An 18,530-nucleotide genomic window follows, 5' to 3' on the forward strand; every position below is an offset into this window, starting at 1 on the left:
TCCATGTGCTATAAATAACATGCTATTTTATTGGTTTGGATTATTTTGAACACAGTGAGGATATGTTCACACACAAACTCAAAAACGTCTGAAAATACGGAGATGTTTTCAAGGGTAAACAGCTCCTGATTTTCAGAAGTTTTTTGAGCCACTCGCGATTTTCGCGGCGTATTTTACGGCCGTTTTTGGAGCTGTTTTCAATAGAGTCTATGAAAAACGGCTCCAAAAACTTCCTAAGAAGTGACCTGCACTTCTTTTTCGCGGCCATTTTTTTACGCGCCCGTTTTGAAAAACGTCCGCGCAAAAAAACGGCCCGTCAGAACAGAACGCCGTTTTTCCCACTGAAATCAATGGGCAGATGTTTGGAGGCGTTCTGCTTCCGATTTTTCGGCCGTTTGCGGCCCGAACAACGTCCGAAAATAGGCCGTGTGAACATACCCTTATACCATTTATATATATATTTTTTTCATTATAGTTTTAATTATTATATGTACAAAATGGTAAAAGTTTTTTTAACTTTTATTTGTAATTTTTTTTAATTTTTAGTCCCACTAGGGGACTTGAACATGCGATCATTTGATCACTTGTACAATACACCACAATACTTATGTATTGCGGTGTATTGTGCTTTTTAGTCCCTATTGCTTAGACGTATCATATCGGCATGCTTGGATCACATCGCAAGGGGTTCCATGGGGTGACAGAGGGGGACCCATGCCTTGTATACTCAGTGCAGATTTTCATGCATTTTTTAAGCCAAAACCAGAATTGGATTAAGGAGAGCAGACATATAAGGTCTTCCTTCTGTTTAGGTTCCATTCCTGGTTTTTCCTTAAAAAATACAGCCAAAATCTGCACTGTGTGAACAAGGACTTAAATGGCGTGAACAATGCCATGACCTAAGTGGTTAAACCACCAGGATCAGAATTATTTCCGATACCGGCCTTTAAAGCAAGGTGTTGGCTGTAATATACAGACAACCGTTACATATGGAGCGAGCTGAGCTCCTAAGGCCCCTCCAAACTTTACCTTCCATGTTCCGCCATACATATATAGCGAATGAGATGAGGTAGCTATCTTGGAAGCAGACATTTTTCCTTGTTCCATTGAAGAACGCAACAGTCACCCTTTCCAAAGTCTAAAATGGTTGATAACAGAGAACAATAGACCCCCCAGGAATCTAGTATTTATCACCTATCTTGTAAAAAGTAATAAATATTCTTTGTGGGAAAACACCTTTAATCATGTTCTAGGCAACACTACCCTTTTTTATTTGTTAACCTGGCATATTTATTTGCTTTTCTCATTGCAATCCATGTTATGTCAATGAAAATTATATTACGAGTAAACATTGGTTCTCCAGGTTCAAGATTTCCAGGAAAACAGAGTGATTCATATTTTGATGAATCAATAGAGAAGAGAATATTAAAAGCTTTGCTTTTAATCAGGTTTGTAGATTCCTTAAGAAGCACCATGTAATAAACCCCTAATTTCGATCTATTATCTATTTTTTTTATTAATTTTATGGCATAAATTTAAAATACAGCTTTTGGCTTTATGTTCTCTGGAACCGAAATAAAAACTAAACTCTCTAGATGCAACATTACATATTAGTAACGTATTAGTATTGAAAGAAAGGTTCTAAAATTTGCCAACTAATTCATTTGGTGGGTAGATATATAACCAACTGAATGAGATGGTCTGCAGGTTTTGGGTAGGACGGCTACTATAACTAAGCATGTGATGCTCTGCAGGTTACTCTGAGTCTGAGGGAGATGTGCTAAAGGACCACTGTCCATCCTCCTCCCTCAGGCTGAGATTTCGTGGTGGGGGGAGTAGAGACGTCAGATGTGCACTATAAAAGCCTGGGCTTGGAGCAGTTGCAGGGAACACACTTCTACAAGAGTAGTGATGCCAACACCAAACATCTCCGGATCTGCTGGGAAAAGCTTCAGAAGGGCTGTTTCTGAGCTTGATCCTAGACAGGCTGAGGCTATTCTGGTAAGAAGAATAATATAACCTCAGTATATCATGTTTTCTTTTATAACTTATAGTGGAGTTTACTCTTTGTATTGTTTTTGATGCTTGTGTTTATTGCTTCAGTTTTGCATTGCAGTCTTGGGCAAATTTAGAATGTCAACACTATAAAATAAACTAGAAATCACAAGTTATTGACTTTTACAAGTTGGGAATGACTGTAAAAATATTAGTGGGCAAATGTGGCACTCAGAGTTTGCGTGATAATGATAATGTAAGAAAAAGTAAAAAACAAAACAAACAACACATATTCTGCCATCTGCATTATATTAATGAGATTTGGGAAAAAGTAACAGAATTTTTCTGTATTAGATGTTTTTTGTATATTTTATACGTGTGCTGAGTGACTGTGTTAAAGCAATATTTATATATTTGTTGTTACTTATATAACACCAACATATTCTGCAGTGCCGTACAGAGATTGTCATGAATCACTATCTCCAATGGGGCTCACAATCGAAATTCTCAATCTCAGGCACACGCTAGGAAGTCAATCAATATGTTTTTGGAGTGTGGTAGGAAAACCACACAAACACAGGGAGAACATACATCAATGCAGATATTGCCCTTGGTCCGGATAAACTCGGGACCCCAATGCTGAAAGACACCAATGCTAACTACTGAGCCACCGTGCTGCCCAAATACCACATCCATGTCTGTTTGATATAACTGAGTACTTTTCTAATATGGCATATGTTAAAATTTGGTCCCTTACCCTGCCCTGAACATTACTCATGGGAACCATGATGGCAGAGGGAGGCTGCATTTACTTGCTCATATTACTACAGCAGTCTATATGGAGGTGGCACGTACATATTATATCCATTTATGTTGGTGTATGGAAGCAAATAAGTCCCAATGATCAACTTTATTGGACCAAATATATATATATTGTTTTTTCTATTTTCTTTCCTTAAAGAGCCCACAATCCTCAATTTATTTGCTCAATTAGTTCTATAAATTCACTTACACCACATAACACAAGGGAGTCAATTAGAACTGGTCATTAAAAGGTGTAATACAATGTCAGACATTTTTGTGTTCATTCCAACAAGGTTAGAAATGGTTTAGTCCCCTATAGAAAGTATTAGAAGTTATCTTTTCTGCATGAACAGGACGCCCAAAATTGCTCTCTGACAGTTTGCTACAATGTATCAGTCTGGAGTTTAAGCTGTTTAGCTGACAGAGCATTGACTATACTGGATACCATTGTATCCACTTCTCAGCTGAGAGCAGTTTATCTATGTACAGGGTTTGCACCAGTAAGGCTTTATTCAGACGAACGGGAAAAACGTCCATGCAACGCGCTCCATTTGCGCGTTACACGGACCTATATTAGTCTATGGGGCCGTGCAGACATGTCCGTGATTTTTACTCAGCGTGAGTCAGCTGAAAAAAAGTCACGACATGTCCGTTCTTTGGGCGTTTTGCGTGAATCACGCACCCATTGAAGTCAATGGGTGCGTGAAATCCACGCATGTCGCACGGAAGCACTTCCGTGCGAACAGCGTGATTCGAGCAACAGCTGTCAAAAGGATAAATGAAAACAGAAAAGCACCACGTGCTTTTCTGTTTACAAACATCCAAATGGAGTGTCATAATGATGGTGGCTGCGCGAAAATAACGCAGCCGCGCATCATATGCTGCTGCCCCACGGAGCTGTTAAGTGGTTTTTGCGCACGCAAAATGCCGCATTTTTGCGTGCGCAAAAACGCCACGCTCGTGTGAGTGAGGCCTAAGTGTAAGGCCCCATGCACACAACCGTAGAATTTGTCGGTGATTATGGACCGCAATTATGGGGCGTAATTACGGACCAATTTATTTCTACTGACCACGGACGCCTTCCCGTATATTTGTGGGAAGGTGTTGGGGCTGTAGAAAGCCTCCGCAAAAGATAGGACATGTCCTATCTTTTGCTTTTTGCGGACCATGCTCCCATACTCTATATGGGAGCATGGGCCGAAAATGCGGGTGGTTGTCCACAGCCACCAGCGGCCGGCCGTGCTGTAATCACGGATCGTGATAACGGGCACGGCCGTGAGCATGAGACCTAAACAAGTGTTCTCATTCACTGACAGTAAAAAAAATATCTTAAAAATGGTGTGGAACTGTATCAGAATGTATATTAGAAAGTTGTAGAACTTTGTATTTATACAGTGACTAACCTGGAAAACCCCTTTGATCTATGGAAGACTTGATAATTTAATCTGTAATTTTTTTACGTTGCGGAATACTTTTCCCATTGGTCTGATCCTGAATTTACTTGGGTACCTACATATGTCACCATGGTGAGTCTAATGGCTGCCATGGTTGTAGTGTTCATTACTATCTTGTGAAATTATTAGTTACTACTAATGGAATATTGTTTTCTCTGTTGGAACATGTACCGAACTTGTTTCAAATTATTCTTGGTCATCACCTTCTTGAGTTTTGGACATCAAAAGTCTTGTATGGTAATCTTTTATCTCCAACCTGTTCTGGCGGCAGGAAAGGGAATCGACAGGGACAAGAGACAGAGGGCAACCGTGTCAAGCATTGTGAGGGTGTGAACTGTTAGGTTTGAAATGAAAGGCTTTGTATTTTATTTACTTCTATAGTAGAAAATTCATTTTTAGCTAGAATTTGTGCGAATTCCTTAGTGCCATGAATATGATTTACTCGCGGCCCATGTTGGTTGGAGACTTCACTGGTCATTTCGTAGTAAGTTCATTTCAGGGTGCCATAACTTCAGCTACTTTCTACTTTCAGGGAGCAGATCTATGAATATCTTAACTCTAGAAGGTTTTGGGGAGATAGTGACACTGACAACGCTACTCCTTGCCATTCTTTTAGGGATAAAAGAAGGGCCAACAAGAATCTTCAGTTTAACCCCTTGGCCCCGCAGCCTGTTTTAATTTTTTCATTTAGTTTTTTTGCTCCCCGTATTCCAAAAGCTATAAATTTTTTATTTTTCCATCGACATAGCCGTATGAGAGCTTGCTTTTTGCAGGACAGGACGAGTTATATTTTTGAATGCCATAATTTAATGTACCGTATAATGTACTGAAAAACTGTTAAAAACTCCAATGTTTCTTGGGTTTTGATTTTATGGAGTTTACATGCGGTAAAAATGAGTAGTTCAATTTATACTGATAGTCAACATGATTATGGTAATACCAAATTGATATTGTTTTTTCTATGATTTACTACTTTCAAAAATAAAAACTATTTGTAAAAAAAAAATTGTTTTGTGTCGCCATATTTTTTGCGGGGCGAGCTGTAGTTTGGGGCACATTACTTTTTGATTTAATTTATTGCAAATTTTCCGGGAGACAAGGTGACGAAAACACAGCAATCTTGGCCTTTATTATTTTTTACATCATCACCATGCGGGATAGATAACATTATATTATAGTAGATCAGTGTTACAGACGCAGCGATACCAATTATGTTTATTTTTTATTATTAACATTATTTAATAGAAAAAATCTGGAAATGGTTTTGTTTCTAACTTAAAGTTTTTTTCATATATATTCTTGAAAATGTGTTTAAACTTATTTTTACACCATTTTTTAGTCCCTCTAGGGGACTTGAACATGTGATCACTTGATCAATACACTATAATATTTGTATTGCAGTGTATTGTGATTTTTAACATTCACCTACTAACCATTTCCCGTCGCCCCACCGGCGATTTGCGTTGGGAAAGGGTGTTTAAATATTGCGCCCTCTCAGCAGTACTGACCCAGCGGAATGCGTCAGGTCACAAAAATTTCTGATCACAAGCATTTAACAGATGTGACCACCAGCATTTGAGGGGTTTTTACTGCCTCTTCCACTTCAGGGCCGGTCATCAGCTTCCGCGCGGTGAGATCACAGGAGCCGGTGTATTCCTCTAGCAGCTGGGAGCCTTGTGAACGCTCCCAGGGCTGCTATAGGAAGATTGCTATTGAGACCTGCCTGTGGTCTTAATAGCAATGCGCTGATTTTGCCATAGACTGCAATACGCATACGCGATCTAATGATTGCAGGTTCAAGCCCCCTAGGAGGGGCTAAATAAAAGTACATTTTTTTTAAAAGTACAAAAATTCAAATCACCCCCCCTTTCTCTAGATCACATATAAAAATAAATAAACAATAATAAACATAAACATATCAGGTATCCCCACATCCAAAAATGCCTGAACTATAAAAACCTAAAAATATTTATCCAATTTAGTGAAAAAAGGTATAAATGGCCGAATCGCCGTGTTTTTGCCACTTCAACCCCCTAAAAAATGAAATAAAAAGTGCTCTAACTCCACTCCAGAAATTCACCAGGATCATCTGCCGTACATGTCACCAAGGGGTTAAATCATCCTTTTCCATCTCAGAAAAGTAGCCATGAAGTATGTTGAAATTTAAGCTGAAATGGATCTTATTTAGGGAAACCAAAATGGGCTGTCACTTTTTAGACCTGGGGAAACCAGCACTGAGGAAAAGAATGTATACCTGCCATTGAATGATATTTGGTTAAATAACAGAATGTCAGCGGAATCTGTGAACAAAAAGATTGGGGCATTCTCCATGGCATGCTGAATTACTGGGGAATTCTCTGCTACAAGCATTGTTTGTAGGGCATGATACGCTGCTTTAGTGAAGCCAACATATGAAGGCATACGGAGTGCAGAATTGTAGGAACTGTTGCCAATTGGGAAAGTTGTAATTACAAAATATATGGAGCATTTTGGGCACAAGATATTGGGAGAGGGGGGGGGGGGCATAATGCTGCATTTAAAACACTTCAAGGTAGAATATATGCAAATAATTAAGGCCATATCTATATATACAGCATTGGGGGCTTTGTAATGCTCCAACGTCCACCAAGACAATAAAATATGTTGTACTGATAAAAAAAAGACAAAGCCATCTAGTTCAGCCTATTATCCTGCAATGTTGATCCAGAGGAAGAAAAATCCTATAAAGCAGTTGCCAAATGTATTCATGATATGGAAAAAAATTACTTTGCAACTGTAATAATGTTCAATGAGTGGATGGGTCCAGAGCAGGGAGGTCGCCATGAACCATGTTTTAAGATAGACTGTTAGTGAACGTTCACAGGGTGATGAAGTTTATACTTTTTTTAATCTCCTACCCGACTCCAACATTTACCTTTACAGTCTCCACGGTTCTTGGGCAGAAGACAGAGTTTAATAGAAGATGCCCGGAAGGAACGGGAGGCAGCGGCAGCGGCTGCGGAGGCTGCAGAATACACTGACCCCCTGGTATTTGAGGAGAAGGATGGGAAAGCCATTGTCAACCTGCTGTTCTCCCTTAAAGGAAATAAGCCATCGTTCTTATCCCGTACTCTGAAAGTGTTTGAGGTAAGAAATATAGCATGATGATACTTGGTTCACATCATTAGTTAACCCCATAGTTGCCCTTTTGCTAAGGAGACTTTAGTCCCTTTATTTTTCAACTTCTGTATTGTTCTAATGACATAGTTACATGTCAGAAGTTTTGATCCGTCAGGGTCCGAGCACTGAGACCCCCACCGATCGATAAGACGAAGCAGCAGAAGCGCTCAGGTGAACCCTGTGCAACTTTTTTCTTATCGGCTCTGCTCGGCTGTACTTTGTAAACTGAGCGAGCTGTGTACGGACTCATATACTTTCACCTGAGCGCTACTGCCGCTTAGTTTTAGTGCTCGGACACCCACTGATCAAAACTTCACTATGACATGTCAAAAGTTTTATGACAGTATAGTAACACTTTAATAATTGTTTACCTATTCTTATGGTCTTGTGAAATTCCCCATTATATTGCCGTTTTGTGCTACAAACAAGTGTCAAATCATAAAACTTTTTGGTTTATTAAACTAATTTCACTGTATATATTTTACAATTAGTGGATCGGATTGCTTCTTTTGTGGGCTAGCTCCTTTAATGGATTTTCCTAGATGGTAAAGGCTCTGTATGTATACCTTTAAATGTTTGTGTTTGTTTTATTTTTTTATTAAATCAATGTGTATTTTTAATGTTTTTTTTTAAATTTATTGTATACCTTTTTTAATACAGCTTGTATCCTGCATACATAAAAGCTGTATCGTAAAAAGTGGCATGTCATTTTTTGCAGAGGTGTAACTTAAACTTCTAGGCTCCAGTGAAAAATATGTAACAGGGCCACTCATCTACCTTGTGCCATTTATGATTCTGAGGTCTTCTTATGTTGCAGAAGAGCCTTAAAGAGGCTCTGTCACCAGATTTTCAAACCCCTATCTCCTATTGCAGCAGATCGGCGCTGCAATGTAGATAACAGTAACGTTTTTTTTTTCAAAAACGAGCATTTTTGGCCAAGTTATGACCATTTTTGTATTCATGCAAATGAGCCTTTCTTAAGTACAACTGGGCGTGTTTAAAGTTATGTCCAAGTGGGCGTGTATTGTGTGTGTACATCTGGGCGTTTTTACTTGTTTTACTAGCTGGGCGTTGTGAATAGAAGTGTATGATGCTGACGAATCAGGCATCATCCACTTCTCTTCGTTACCACCCAGCTTCTGGCAGTGCACAGACACACAGCGTGTCCTCGCTCATCCGACGCGATGAAGTTCCTGTGGGAGGAAGTGAGTGACGTCACAGCGTAATCTCGCGAGGACACGCTGTGTGTCTGTGCACTGCCAGAAGCTGGGTGGTAACGAAGAGAAGTGGATGATGCTGATTCGTCAGCATCATACACTTCCATTCACAACGCCCAGCTAGTAAGAGAAGTAAAAACGCCCAGATGTACACACACAATACACGCCCACTTGGACATAACTTTAAACACGCCCAGTTGTACTTAAGAAATGCTCATTTGCATAAATATAAAAATGCTCATAACTTGGCCAAAAATGCTCATTTTTGAAAAAAAAACAAAACGTTACTGTAATCTACATTGCAGCGCCGATCAGCTGCAATAGGAGATAGGGGTTTGAAAATCTGGTGACAAAGCCTCTTTAAAGCCCCCACAGGCACCAGAGCCCCGGTGCAACTGCTGCCTCTGCACCCCCTATAGCTATACCCCTAATTTGCAATGCATAATACGTTTTCAAGGCACTGAATGATTTTTTTTTATGGGTAAATCATTTTGTACCACACCAGGTAGAATGGGAAACGACACAATAAAATTTTATTTCAGACGACAGATTTCTGTATTAACCCCTGTGACCCTGGGATGCAATTAATACTACTACTGCGTCTAACAAAGCTATATGAACAAAACAGATTTGGACACCGGAATATTAAAGCCACAATGTAATTTGCCATGTGAAAATAATTCAGTACTTGTTATAACACGCGGGTATAATTAAGTCAATGAGGTCTTAATTATTCTTTGGTAATTACAAGAGTGAAAGAAAAAGAACATGCAATAAATTAAAATCCAATAAAAGCTCAATGATACATTAAAGGGGCTGTCCACTACCGGACAACTGATGACCTATCCACCGGATAGGTCATCAGCATATGATCGATGGGGGTACAATGCCTGGACCCCACACCGATCAGCTTCTCTGGCTGCCTCCGGGCACTGGACATCCATGCCGGAAGCAGATGGCTACGGCCACGGAATGGCGGCTGAGCTGCAGTTCTGTATTCAAGTGAATAGGAGCAGAGCTGCAGTTCGGCAGCACGGCTGCTATGCAATGTACGGAGCCAACTGCTTCTGGCTCCTTACATTGCATATTGTGCAATGACATCCTGTGCCCGCAAGTAGCCGAAGCAGTTGATCGGTGCGGGGTCCCGGTGTTGGACCCGCACCGATGATATACTGATGACCTGTCAGGTGGATAGTCATCAGTTGTCCGGTAGTGGACAACCCCTTTAAAGAATAATACAAAGAAATTCATCTCCATCCAGATATATACATAGCTCTTTCTTCAGTGCAGTTTTGCTGCTGATGTGTGAGGTTTTCCGCTCGGAGTATGATAAGTGACGCTTGGATTGTAAGATGTTCTGTGTGTCCGTGAGATGCTCTGTGATGTGCCCTCTGGCTGGGATTGGGAGACAGACAGTGGTAATGTAATTTCCCTGCGTATGTGCCAGCTATCTGTTGCTTCCCCTGCTGTGGTAATGCGATCAGTGCTGTCACATTAGTGGTAATGCATTGATGTGCAGATACCTGCCACACAAATAGGGCAGGAGAAGCAGCATTGCACTGCCTCAAGCACTACTTAACTGGCTCTGTTAACCCTTGCCTGCTGTGATACTTGGCTTTACAAAATTACTTAACTTCTCTCGTTGTGGTAAATGCAGAAGATTTTATAGGATGACTATTTAAGTCATGATGTTCTAGACATAGGTGCGGGTCCCAGAGGTGGGACCCGCATCTATCTGACGTTTTTTACATATCCTGTGGATATGCCATAAATGTATCGGATGGGAAAATCCCTTTAAGATACCAACAGTCTCAAAACAGGGAGTATGGCTGAACAGCCAAATTTATATAGGAACACGTTTCTTGATAAAATAAAGGTGTACAAGTTTGACAGCCTAGAGCTGCCATATTGAGTTTCCTAAGATGTGTGTATGTATATATATATACATATATATATATATATATATATATATATATATATATATACATATATATATATATCCCAAAAGCATGTACAAATACACCACCAATACTCCACTATATGAAAGTTATGTGCCATGTGCATTGACGCTACACATCTATATCGGGGCCGCATTGTATTATTCCACACAGCTGTATGCTGCTATTCTATTGGTTCCTAGGGATTTAAATTTTCATGTATGTGTATACCAAACCACCCCTAGACTAAGCATTCATTGCAAAACGCGCGTCAGGTGAGGTGGACTCCCTGACACACATTCTCTTTTTTGCCCAGTGTTTCCAGCTTGGCCTTCACTTATTGGTATTATGTACTTTATATATTTGTGCTGCTTGGATTTTTTGTCTGTTCATGCCATTATTCCCATTATGGACGCTACTTTGTTGCTTTGGCTGTACAACAAGTGTATTCTCCTTACCCTTACCTTCTAGCCAAAGGCTTTACCTACCATCTATTCATCTACTCATATTTATATATGCATTTTTCATTTCAGTGTGTGGGGAGTCCGCCTTTGTTTTTTACATTCATTCTTTGTCTGTCTCATTACATTTTTGACTCATTTGTTTTGTATATCAACATTATTCTTTTAAAAGATAATTAAAAAATATTGGATTTTAGTGTGTAGGTTGCTCTATGTCCTGCATAATTCCTTGGAATTGGTGGTGTGTATATATATATATATATATATATATATATATACATATATATATATATATATATATATATACATATATATATATATATATATATATATACACATATAAAAAATATATATATATATATATGTATATTTTGATACATGACCAATTATGTAGAGTGTTTGGCCAAAGAGAGTCATTATTGGATATGGTAAAAGTTAAAAGATGACCCCTACTAGCCAAGGTATATGACACATGTTGTATTTCATCACAAGCATATTATTATAAGGGTAAACTATGTTCCATGCAAAGTAAACAATCGCTGTAGATAATGGAATTAATTTATACAATATGCAAATTATGCCAATAATAATGCAAATTATAGATGTATTTTTCTATATTTGTAAAGACTGCCCTAAAATAGGTACTGTATGTTCTGTGACCAATGAGGAAACGTAGTAACATGTCAGAACAGAATGTCTACCATAATTCTCATGTTAATTACATACATATTGTATATCAAGAAGACAGAGATTTTACTTCTTTTCTTGGATAATGTATCATTACAATGCCGCTCTTGTCAGGAATCTTGCAGTAAGATTTCACTAGAATTGTTAAATTCTAATATATTGGTCATTATCTCAGACATTTGAAGCCAAAATCCAGCATCTGGAAACACGACCTGGAAAGAAGGGAACAGGGGCGAGCTCAGACCTGGAATATTTTATACGTTGTGAAGTTCATCGTTCAGACCTTAGCACACTTATGAGCTCTATTAGAAGAGTGTCAGAAGATGTAAGGACCACAAAAGAAGTGAAAGGTATGCACCGACCAAGTCTGACTAGGGCAGAACATGAACCACGTCAGGTCAAGACAAAAATGAAGGTCCAGTAATCTTAGAAATCCATAGACTTGAATGTTGGTCCGATAGGATTAATGTTAAATTGTCGCTACCTTAAAATGGACAGTGGTTGCCCAAGGAGGAGATAGGGTTAGTACTATGATCTTGCTATGTTGTGCTTTATGAATTATCACACACAAATAACCAACCTTTGTAATGGACCCTGTTATCTTAAAGCTTATTTCAAAAAGTAATAATTCAGTGAACCCCTTTTGGCTTATATCTGCACAGTGCCATTCTTGACTTAGCGCTATGCAGAGAATTCAGGTGAATGAGGATGAGTTGCAGTTCTTATAGCGCTCCTGGTCCGGAGCGGTACTGTGCGGAGAAAACATCTGAAGGGACTAATGCGCTGTATCTAATCCTGAAGCCCCTTTATCCTAGGGATCAGTGAGTGTCCCAGCAGTCAGACCTTCACTGATCCGTACATTATTGCATATCCTAGTGAAACCCTTTTAAGGCTGATTTCACACTGAGTTTTCTCACACATTTTTCGTGGCGCTTTTCACAGCATTTTTAGCTCAAGCCCATTGAGTGCCACGGGCAAAAACACAGCGAAATATGCTTTCTCTGCCTCCCATTGATGTCAATCGGAGGTCAGAGGCGTAAACACCAAAAGATAGGGCATGTCGTTTCTTTTTACCGCGAGCGTTTTTTACCACTCGCGCTAAAAAGACACGTCCGCCTCCTATTGAAATAAAAGGGGAGCCATTTTCAGCCGGTTTTTGGCGCCTATGTGTGAACAGGGCCTAAGATAATGTAAAACTCAGAGCATAGGTGCCAGGCACTATTCACAATGCCGCTAGACTTTGTACTTTGCTTTTTTTACCATAAAACAAAAATGAAAAAAAAAATTAAAAAATGGAAACACAATGGAAAGCCATTGGACCAATTAAATTATGTCAATGGAATCTGTCAGGGTAAATGTCAAAGTGGATCCATCAATGCTGTTAACCAGTTGCTGACTGCCCATAGACTATAAGCATCCTGGCTATCCACACCTATGTCTGCAAGACAATTAAAAAAAAAGTTACATATATCTTTTTTTGTATTGCACAGTATTGATCATGGTGTGAGGCGTTTCTAGACTTCACATCAGTCTTCCTTTGAAGAAGACTGTCTTTAGCGAACAGTGTATTTCCGGGACTGGCCTCACATTGAATGGTGCCCTGTGCGGTACCTTAGGTTGGTGCCCCCATATGGTGTACTGTCATATAGTGTACAAATAACTATACCATATAATGCCTTTAATCTGTATCAGCGTACTACAGGAAGGTGGCCAATGGCACTTCCATAAAGTCGTCTAAAAGGCATATACTACAAAAATAATACACAGTACAGTGCCTAAGCAGCAGTGACAAACAGGGACAAAGTAAATATAATCAAACAGTGCTCAAATAATACCAACAGTGACAAGATAACAGGCCCAAAGATAAAGTCATATAATAACAGTACCATACAATATCTAAATAATACTGCTATATAATTACTATTAAGATTTGTGGTGGCCACAAGCCTTGGGTGCAGACAATTATACAGAAAATGGTAGCAATGCTGGCAGCTTCATAAACCAGTCTTAATAGAATGAAAAGTTGGCGTAAACTCCGTCACATTTATTAAGAGGCAACTCTTCACATTTGTATACCTTATCAGTAAGTGAAAGGTCAAACAACTTTATCTAATGTTCCTCAACTAGGAGAAAATATGACATTTTGTTTTGTAAAAACGTTAAATTGTTAATCTTTGTGTACGTTACAGTCTTCTTTAATCTCTATTAGTAAAAGTTATATTTTATGCAACACTCCAGTCCTATTCCAGAGATTTAATTGTTAATACAAGTGGAGAATTTATTATTATACTATTCCTCTGGTGAGAGGATTTCAAGGTCACCAAACATTTTTTACACCCCATGGGAGAGAAATCTACAACAACTAGGAGCTGGCGTAGATTTCCAGTATTATTTAAGCCAACTTTCTGGCATAGATTATAATACATTTTCCTGAGGCCATGACCTCTTTCCACAAAAGTGGCGATGGTGGCGCTAAAAAAAAGGGAAAAAGTCGCCGTTTGCACTGCATATTGCGACTTTTTGTCCCTTTTGCAACTTTTCTACACCAGAAAAATGGCATAGAAAGGTTGATAGATTACACCCAATGAGATCAAGCTAGGAAAAAGGTAAAACCCGGTGATATCCTGTTTTTGTTATATATAGTAATAGTATAGCTAATATAAAGAACATGAATGAGGACAGTGGTCCCCAATCTATTGCTCTCCAATTGTTGCAAAGCTACAACTTCCAGCCACAGGCTGCTAGGGCATGTTGGGAGTGGTAGTTTTCCAATAGCTGGAGAGCCACAGGTTGGGGACCACTGGATTAGGGTATAGGTTGAGAAAGGCTTTATGCCACCTGAACATGTACTAACTGTATAAAACATAAAACAAGTATGACTAACACAAGAAAGCAGGGAGACATAATGTCCCACTTTTGATTGCTTCTTGATTCTCTTATTGATCAATAATAATAATTATAACAGCACACCTCTATTATAAATGACAGATAAAAAGCTAAGTTGCTTTACTAACTAAAGTTCTTTGTTTTGACATACAGTTCACTGGTTTCCTACTAAAATTGCAGACCTGGACAAGTGTCACCATTTGGTTAACAAGTTCGATCCAGATTTAGACTTGGATCATCCGGTAAGCGAGAGATCCTGCTTTGTGAAATGAGCAATCTACAGAAAAATCATGTATTTTATCAATAATAGTAACTTTCTTAACTTGAACGCACCCCAGCCCTCTGTGTATTATAATACCTTTAAAGAGGTTGTACATCAAGGTAACCGCCTTTCTGGTGGCAGCATACCCAGGCAGGCGAGTCTAAATTTCATAGAGAAAATGTAGTACTACTCGTCACACATTGAAGTCGATGGGTGACCATGTAATACAAGATTGTGCCAAGTCCTCCAGAATTAAAAGCACTCTTTGCAATGGCTCTAAGCTCTGACTAATAGAGAGGATCACCCTCTTTGGCATCCATATGACTTAATAGGTCCATGTATTCTGATAGAACTTTATTCTGCTTTCTTTAACAGTATATGTATTGTACTTAAAAACGTTATGTTAAATTGAAAAACTAAAAAGAAATGTAGCTATTACCACTCCAGTCATGAAGCATTGACTCGAAGTACCAACAGAGTTTAAAAAAAACCAAACACTTTACTGTTGTTTTACAACAATCCCCTGGAACTGAACAGTACTGGGGCCACATCATAATATTACACCCTAAAGACCAGAACTAAGGTGTCTTTGTATGGAAATGCACAACAATCATTGTCTAAGGGTCCTCTTACACGGCCCGACGTGGTCCGTGTAAACGAACACCGATCAAAGAGACAGTTCAATGGACAATGAGACAGCTCGTTGGTCGGCGCTCGTTTGCTCCTTTCACAAGGAGCAATGCATGGGGACGAGTGCTTATTACTACGATTGCTCGACCCCATATATTTCTATCATGTTGGCAGCACGTCTCCCTGTTTACCCAGGGAGACGTGCTGCCAACAATGATAGTATTTTAGGCTGCGTAAACAATACAATCATCTGATGAACGAGCATTTGCTCTTTCATCGGCTGATTGTTTACGCAGGGCAAATATCAGGGACGAGCATTCCGTGAGCGCTCGTTTTCGCAATATTTGGACTGTGTAAAAGGGCCTTAAGGCTCTGTTCAGAGTAGCATCATGGCTCCCATTTAAACGGTAAGTCATGGCACTGTGAAAAATTTGTCATACAACGGATCCCAACGGTGACCAGCGGACCCCATTGATTTATAACGAATTCCATCGGGGTTCCATTGCGATGTCCATCATTTTGATGGCAAAAATAGCCCTGCATACTTTACTTTTCTTTTCATCAAAAGTGACGGAAACCCAGACGGATCCTCTACACACTAATGTGAACTGAGCCTAACTTGAAGCTAGATCAGTGGGTTACAACAATACCACAACTTGCTAGTGTATGGACTACAACATATGTACACTTTGGAATAAGTTATTCTGTCCCGTTAACACACGCAGACACTACATATTCCTCTTCCTCATGACTTTTTCTTTTGTACTTTTGATACTGTTTCTGATTAATACCTTGTACTGACGGGTCATCTTTTTACAGGGTTTTTCTGACCAGGAGTATCGCAAAAGGAGGAAGATGATTGCTGATATAGCCTACTCCTACAGACAGTAAGACGATTGCAATAAATTGACATATACAGAACACATATGTAATTATACTGTATATGAATTATTATTATTATTATACAATTATATAGCTACATAGATTGCAAAACTGCCTATATCTAGATGAATCACTCTTAAGACTCTTTTACGCAAGCCAGTGATCGGGTGAGCGAGCGTTCTTACGAAAACTCGTTCTCGATTATTGTCCTGTGTAAACGGAGCAGCGATCAGCCGATGAACGTCTCATCTTTAATGGGACAAAAAAAATGGTCCCTAGTCGGCAGCATATCTTCCTGTGTAAACAGGGAGATGTGCTGCCAGCAAGATGCAAAATGGATGGGAACAAATGATTGCATTAACGATTGTTCGTCACCATACTTGCAATCATATGCTTTGTATGAATGGAGCTAACCAGCGCCGATCAAAATGCTGTATAGTCGATCAGCGCTCGTTTAATGGGCAGAATATCTGCTTGTGTAAAAGGACCTGAAGGAAGTGCCACCATGAGTGTTTATAAGGGTCAGTTATCTAAACCCTTTTAAAGGGGTTATCCAGTTTTGCGGCTGCTCTTTATAATGATGACCTATCCACAGGATAGGTCATCGGTATATGATCGGTGGGGGTCCGAACCCGCACCGATCAGCTGCTTGGTGTGGGGTCCAGGTGTCAGACCCCCACTGATCACATACTGATGACTTAATCTGTGGACAGTCAGAAGATGTGCCAAATTTATCAAAGTGGTGATAAATTATAAATTTAATGCATCTAGCTAGACACTTTTCTCTTCCTTAAACCACCTCTTGGTTTCTTATTGTACACCAGTTTTTTGCGCCAAAATTGCCGCATCGTGGTGCATTTTTATGTCACATCCCCTTTCTGCTAGACCATGTCCTTTCCCATTGAGCCATGTACACTTGTTGAATGCGCCACAAAAAACCGCCTATGCCAGACTTCTGACTCAATTTAAATAGTAAATCTGCCCCAGTATGTTAAAGTATACAGAGTGTAAGGAGCTCCTCTGTAATCCGCCTACCAAGTACATGGCATGCATACATTTTATGTAGGTACATCCTTACCTGCATTGGAAACACAATGGTGCCAATGCCTGCATAGAACTTATCCCATGTAGACCCAATAGCGCATGACTGGATGCTGCATTACTGGTAATGTAACAAATCTTATCTGTAGACCATATGTTCAATTGAAAGAGTTTTTAACCTTAGTAAAATACAACCTGTATACTGTCCAGGTATTCAGGGCCGGCATCAGCACCCGCAAAACAGGGCAAGTGCCGGGGCCCACTATCCTTGGGGGGGCATACTCGGCCGCTGGGTGCTGACGCTCTTCCAGGAGTGGAATCTCTGGCCAGAGTCTAGCCGGGGATTCTGCTTCTAGAGGGAGCCCATGTCTAGGAGGCAGCGTAACTACAGATGTAGCATCCTAAGCGGCTGCCACAGGGCCCGCGGCATAAAGGGGCCCGTGCCGCCCTCCGTCACGAGCACCCCTCATACCCAGTGGCCCCGTTAGCAGCCGTTATGGCTGCTACAGCGGTAGAGTGACGCCACATTCAATAGTATCTGCTAGGATGCAGATACTATTGAACGGAGGTACTATTGAACGCTATGACAGAGCAGAGAGGTATCTCCCCGCTCTGCCATTCACTACGCTACAGACTTCCAGGCAGAGTGCTAGTAGCGCTCTGCCCGGGACTCCAGCTCTGGGGAAGCCCCAAACATCACTGTTCATATATGGACAGTGATGTCAGGAGAAGAGATGAAGTCCCAGGCAGAGCGCTAAAAGTGGCTCTGCTCGGGGACTCCATCCCTGGGAAAGCCCCTGACATCTCTGTCCATATATGGACAGTGAGTGATGTCAGGAGGATAGAAGGAGTCACAGGCAGAGCGCTAGAAGCAGCTCTGCTTCGGGACTCCGTCTCTGGGGAATCCCCTGACATCACTGTCCATATATGGACAGTGATGTCAGGAGGAGTCACAGGCAGAGTGTTAGTAGCGCTCTGCCCGGGACTCCAGCTCTGGGGAAGCCCTAAACATCACTGTTCATATATGGACAGTGATGTCAGGAGGAGAGATGAAGTCCCAGGCAGAGCGCTACAAGTGGCTCTGCTCCGGGACTCCATCTCTGGGTAAGCCCCTG

The 18,530-nt window shown here is 40.3% G+C and overlaps 1 protein-coding gene across 1 annotated transcript in view; it reads left to right on the top strand.

Moving 5' to 3' along the window:
* Nucleotides 1-1,897: 1,897 nt before the first annotated feature.
* Nucleotides 1,898-18,530, top strand: part of TH (tyrosine hydroxylase) — a 42,956-nt gene continuing 26,323 nt past the window's right edge. The window contains exons 1-5 of the mRNA XM_075837617.1: nt 1,898-2,001; nt 7,176-7,379; nt 11,890-12,064; nt 14,754-14,842; nt 16,312-16,379. Coding sequence (XP_075693732.1) covers nt 1,912-2,001; nt 7,176-7,379; nt 11,890-12,064; nt 14,754-14,842; nt 16,312-16,379 — 626 coding nt within the window. The 5' untranslated portion in view covers nt 1,898-1,911. The remainder of the gene's footprint in view (nt 2,002-7,175; nt 7,380-11,889; nt 12,065-14,753; nt 14,843-16,311; nt 16,380-18,530) is intronic.

This window comes from Rhinoderma darwinii, chromosome 9 (assembly GCF_050947455.1).
Source record: "Rhinoderma darwinii isolate aRhiDar2 chromosome 9, aRhiDar2.hap1, whole genome shotgun sequence".
NCBI classification, from domain to species: Eukaryota; Metazoa; Chordata; class Amphibia; order Anura; family Rhinodermatidae; genus Rhinoderma; species Rhinoderma darwinii.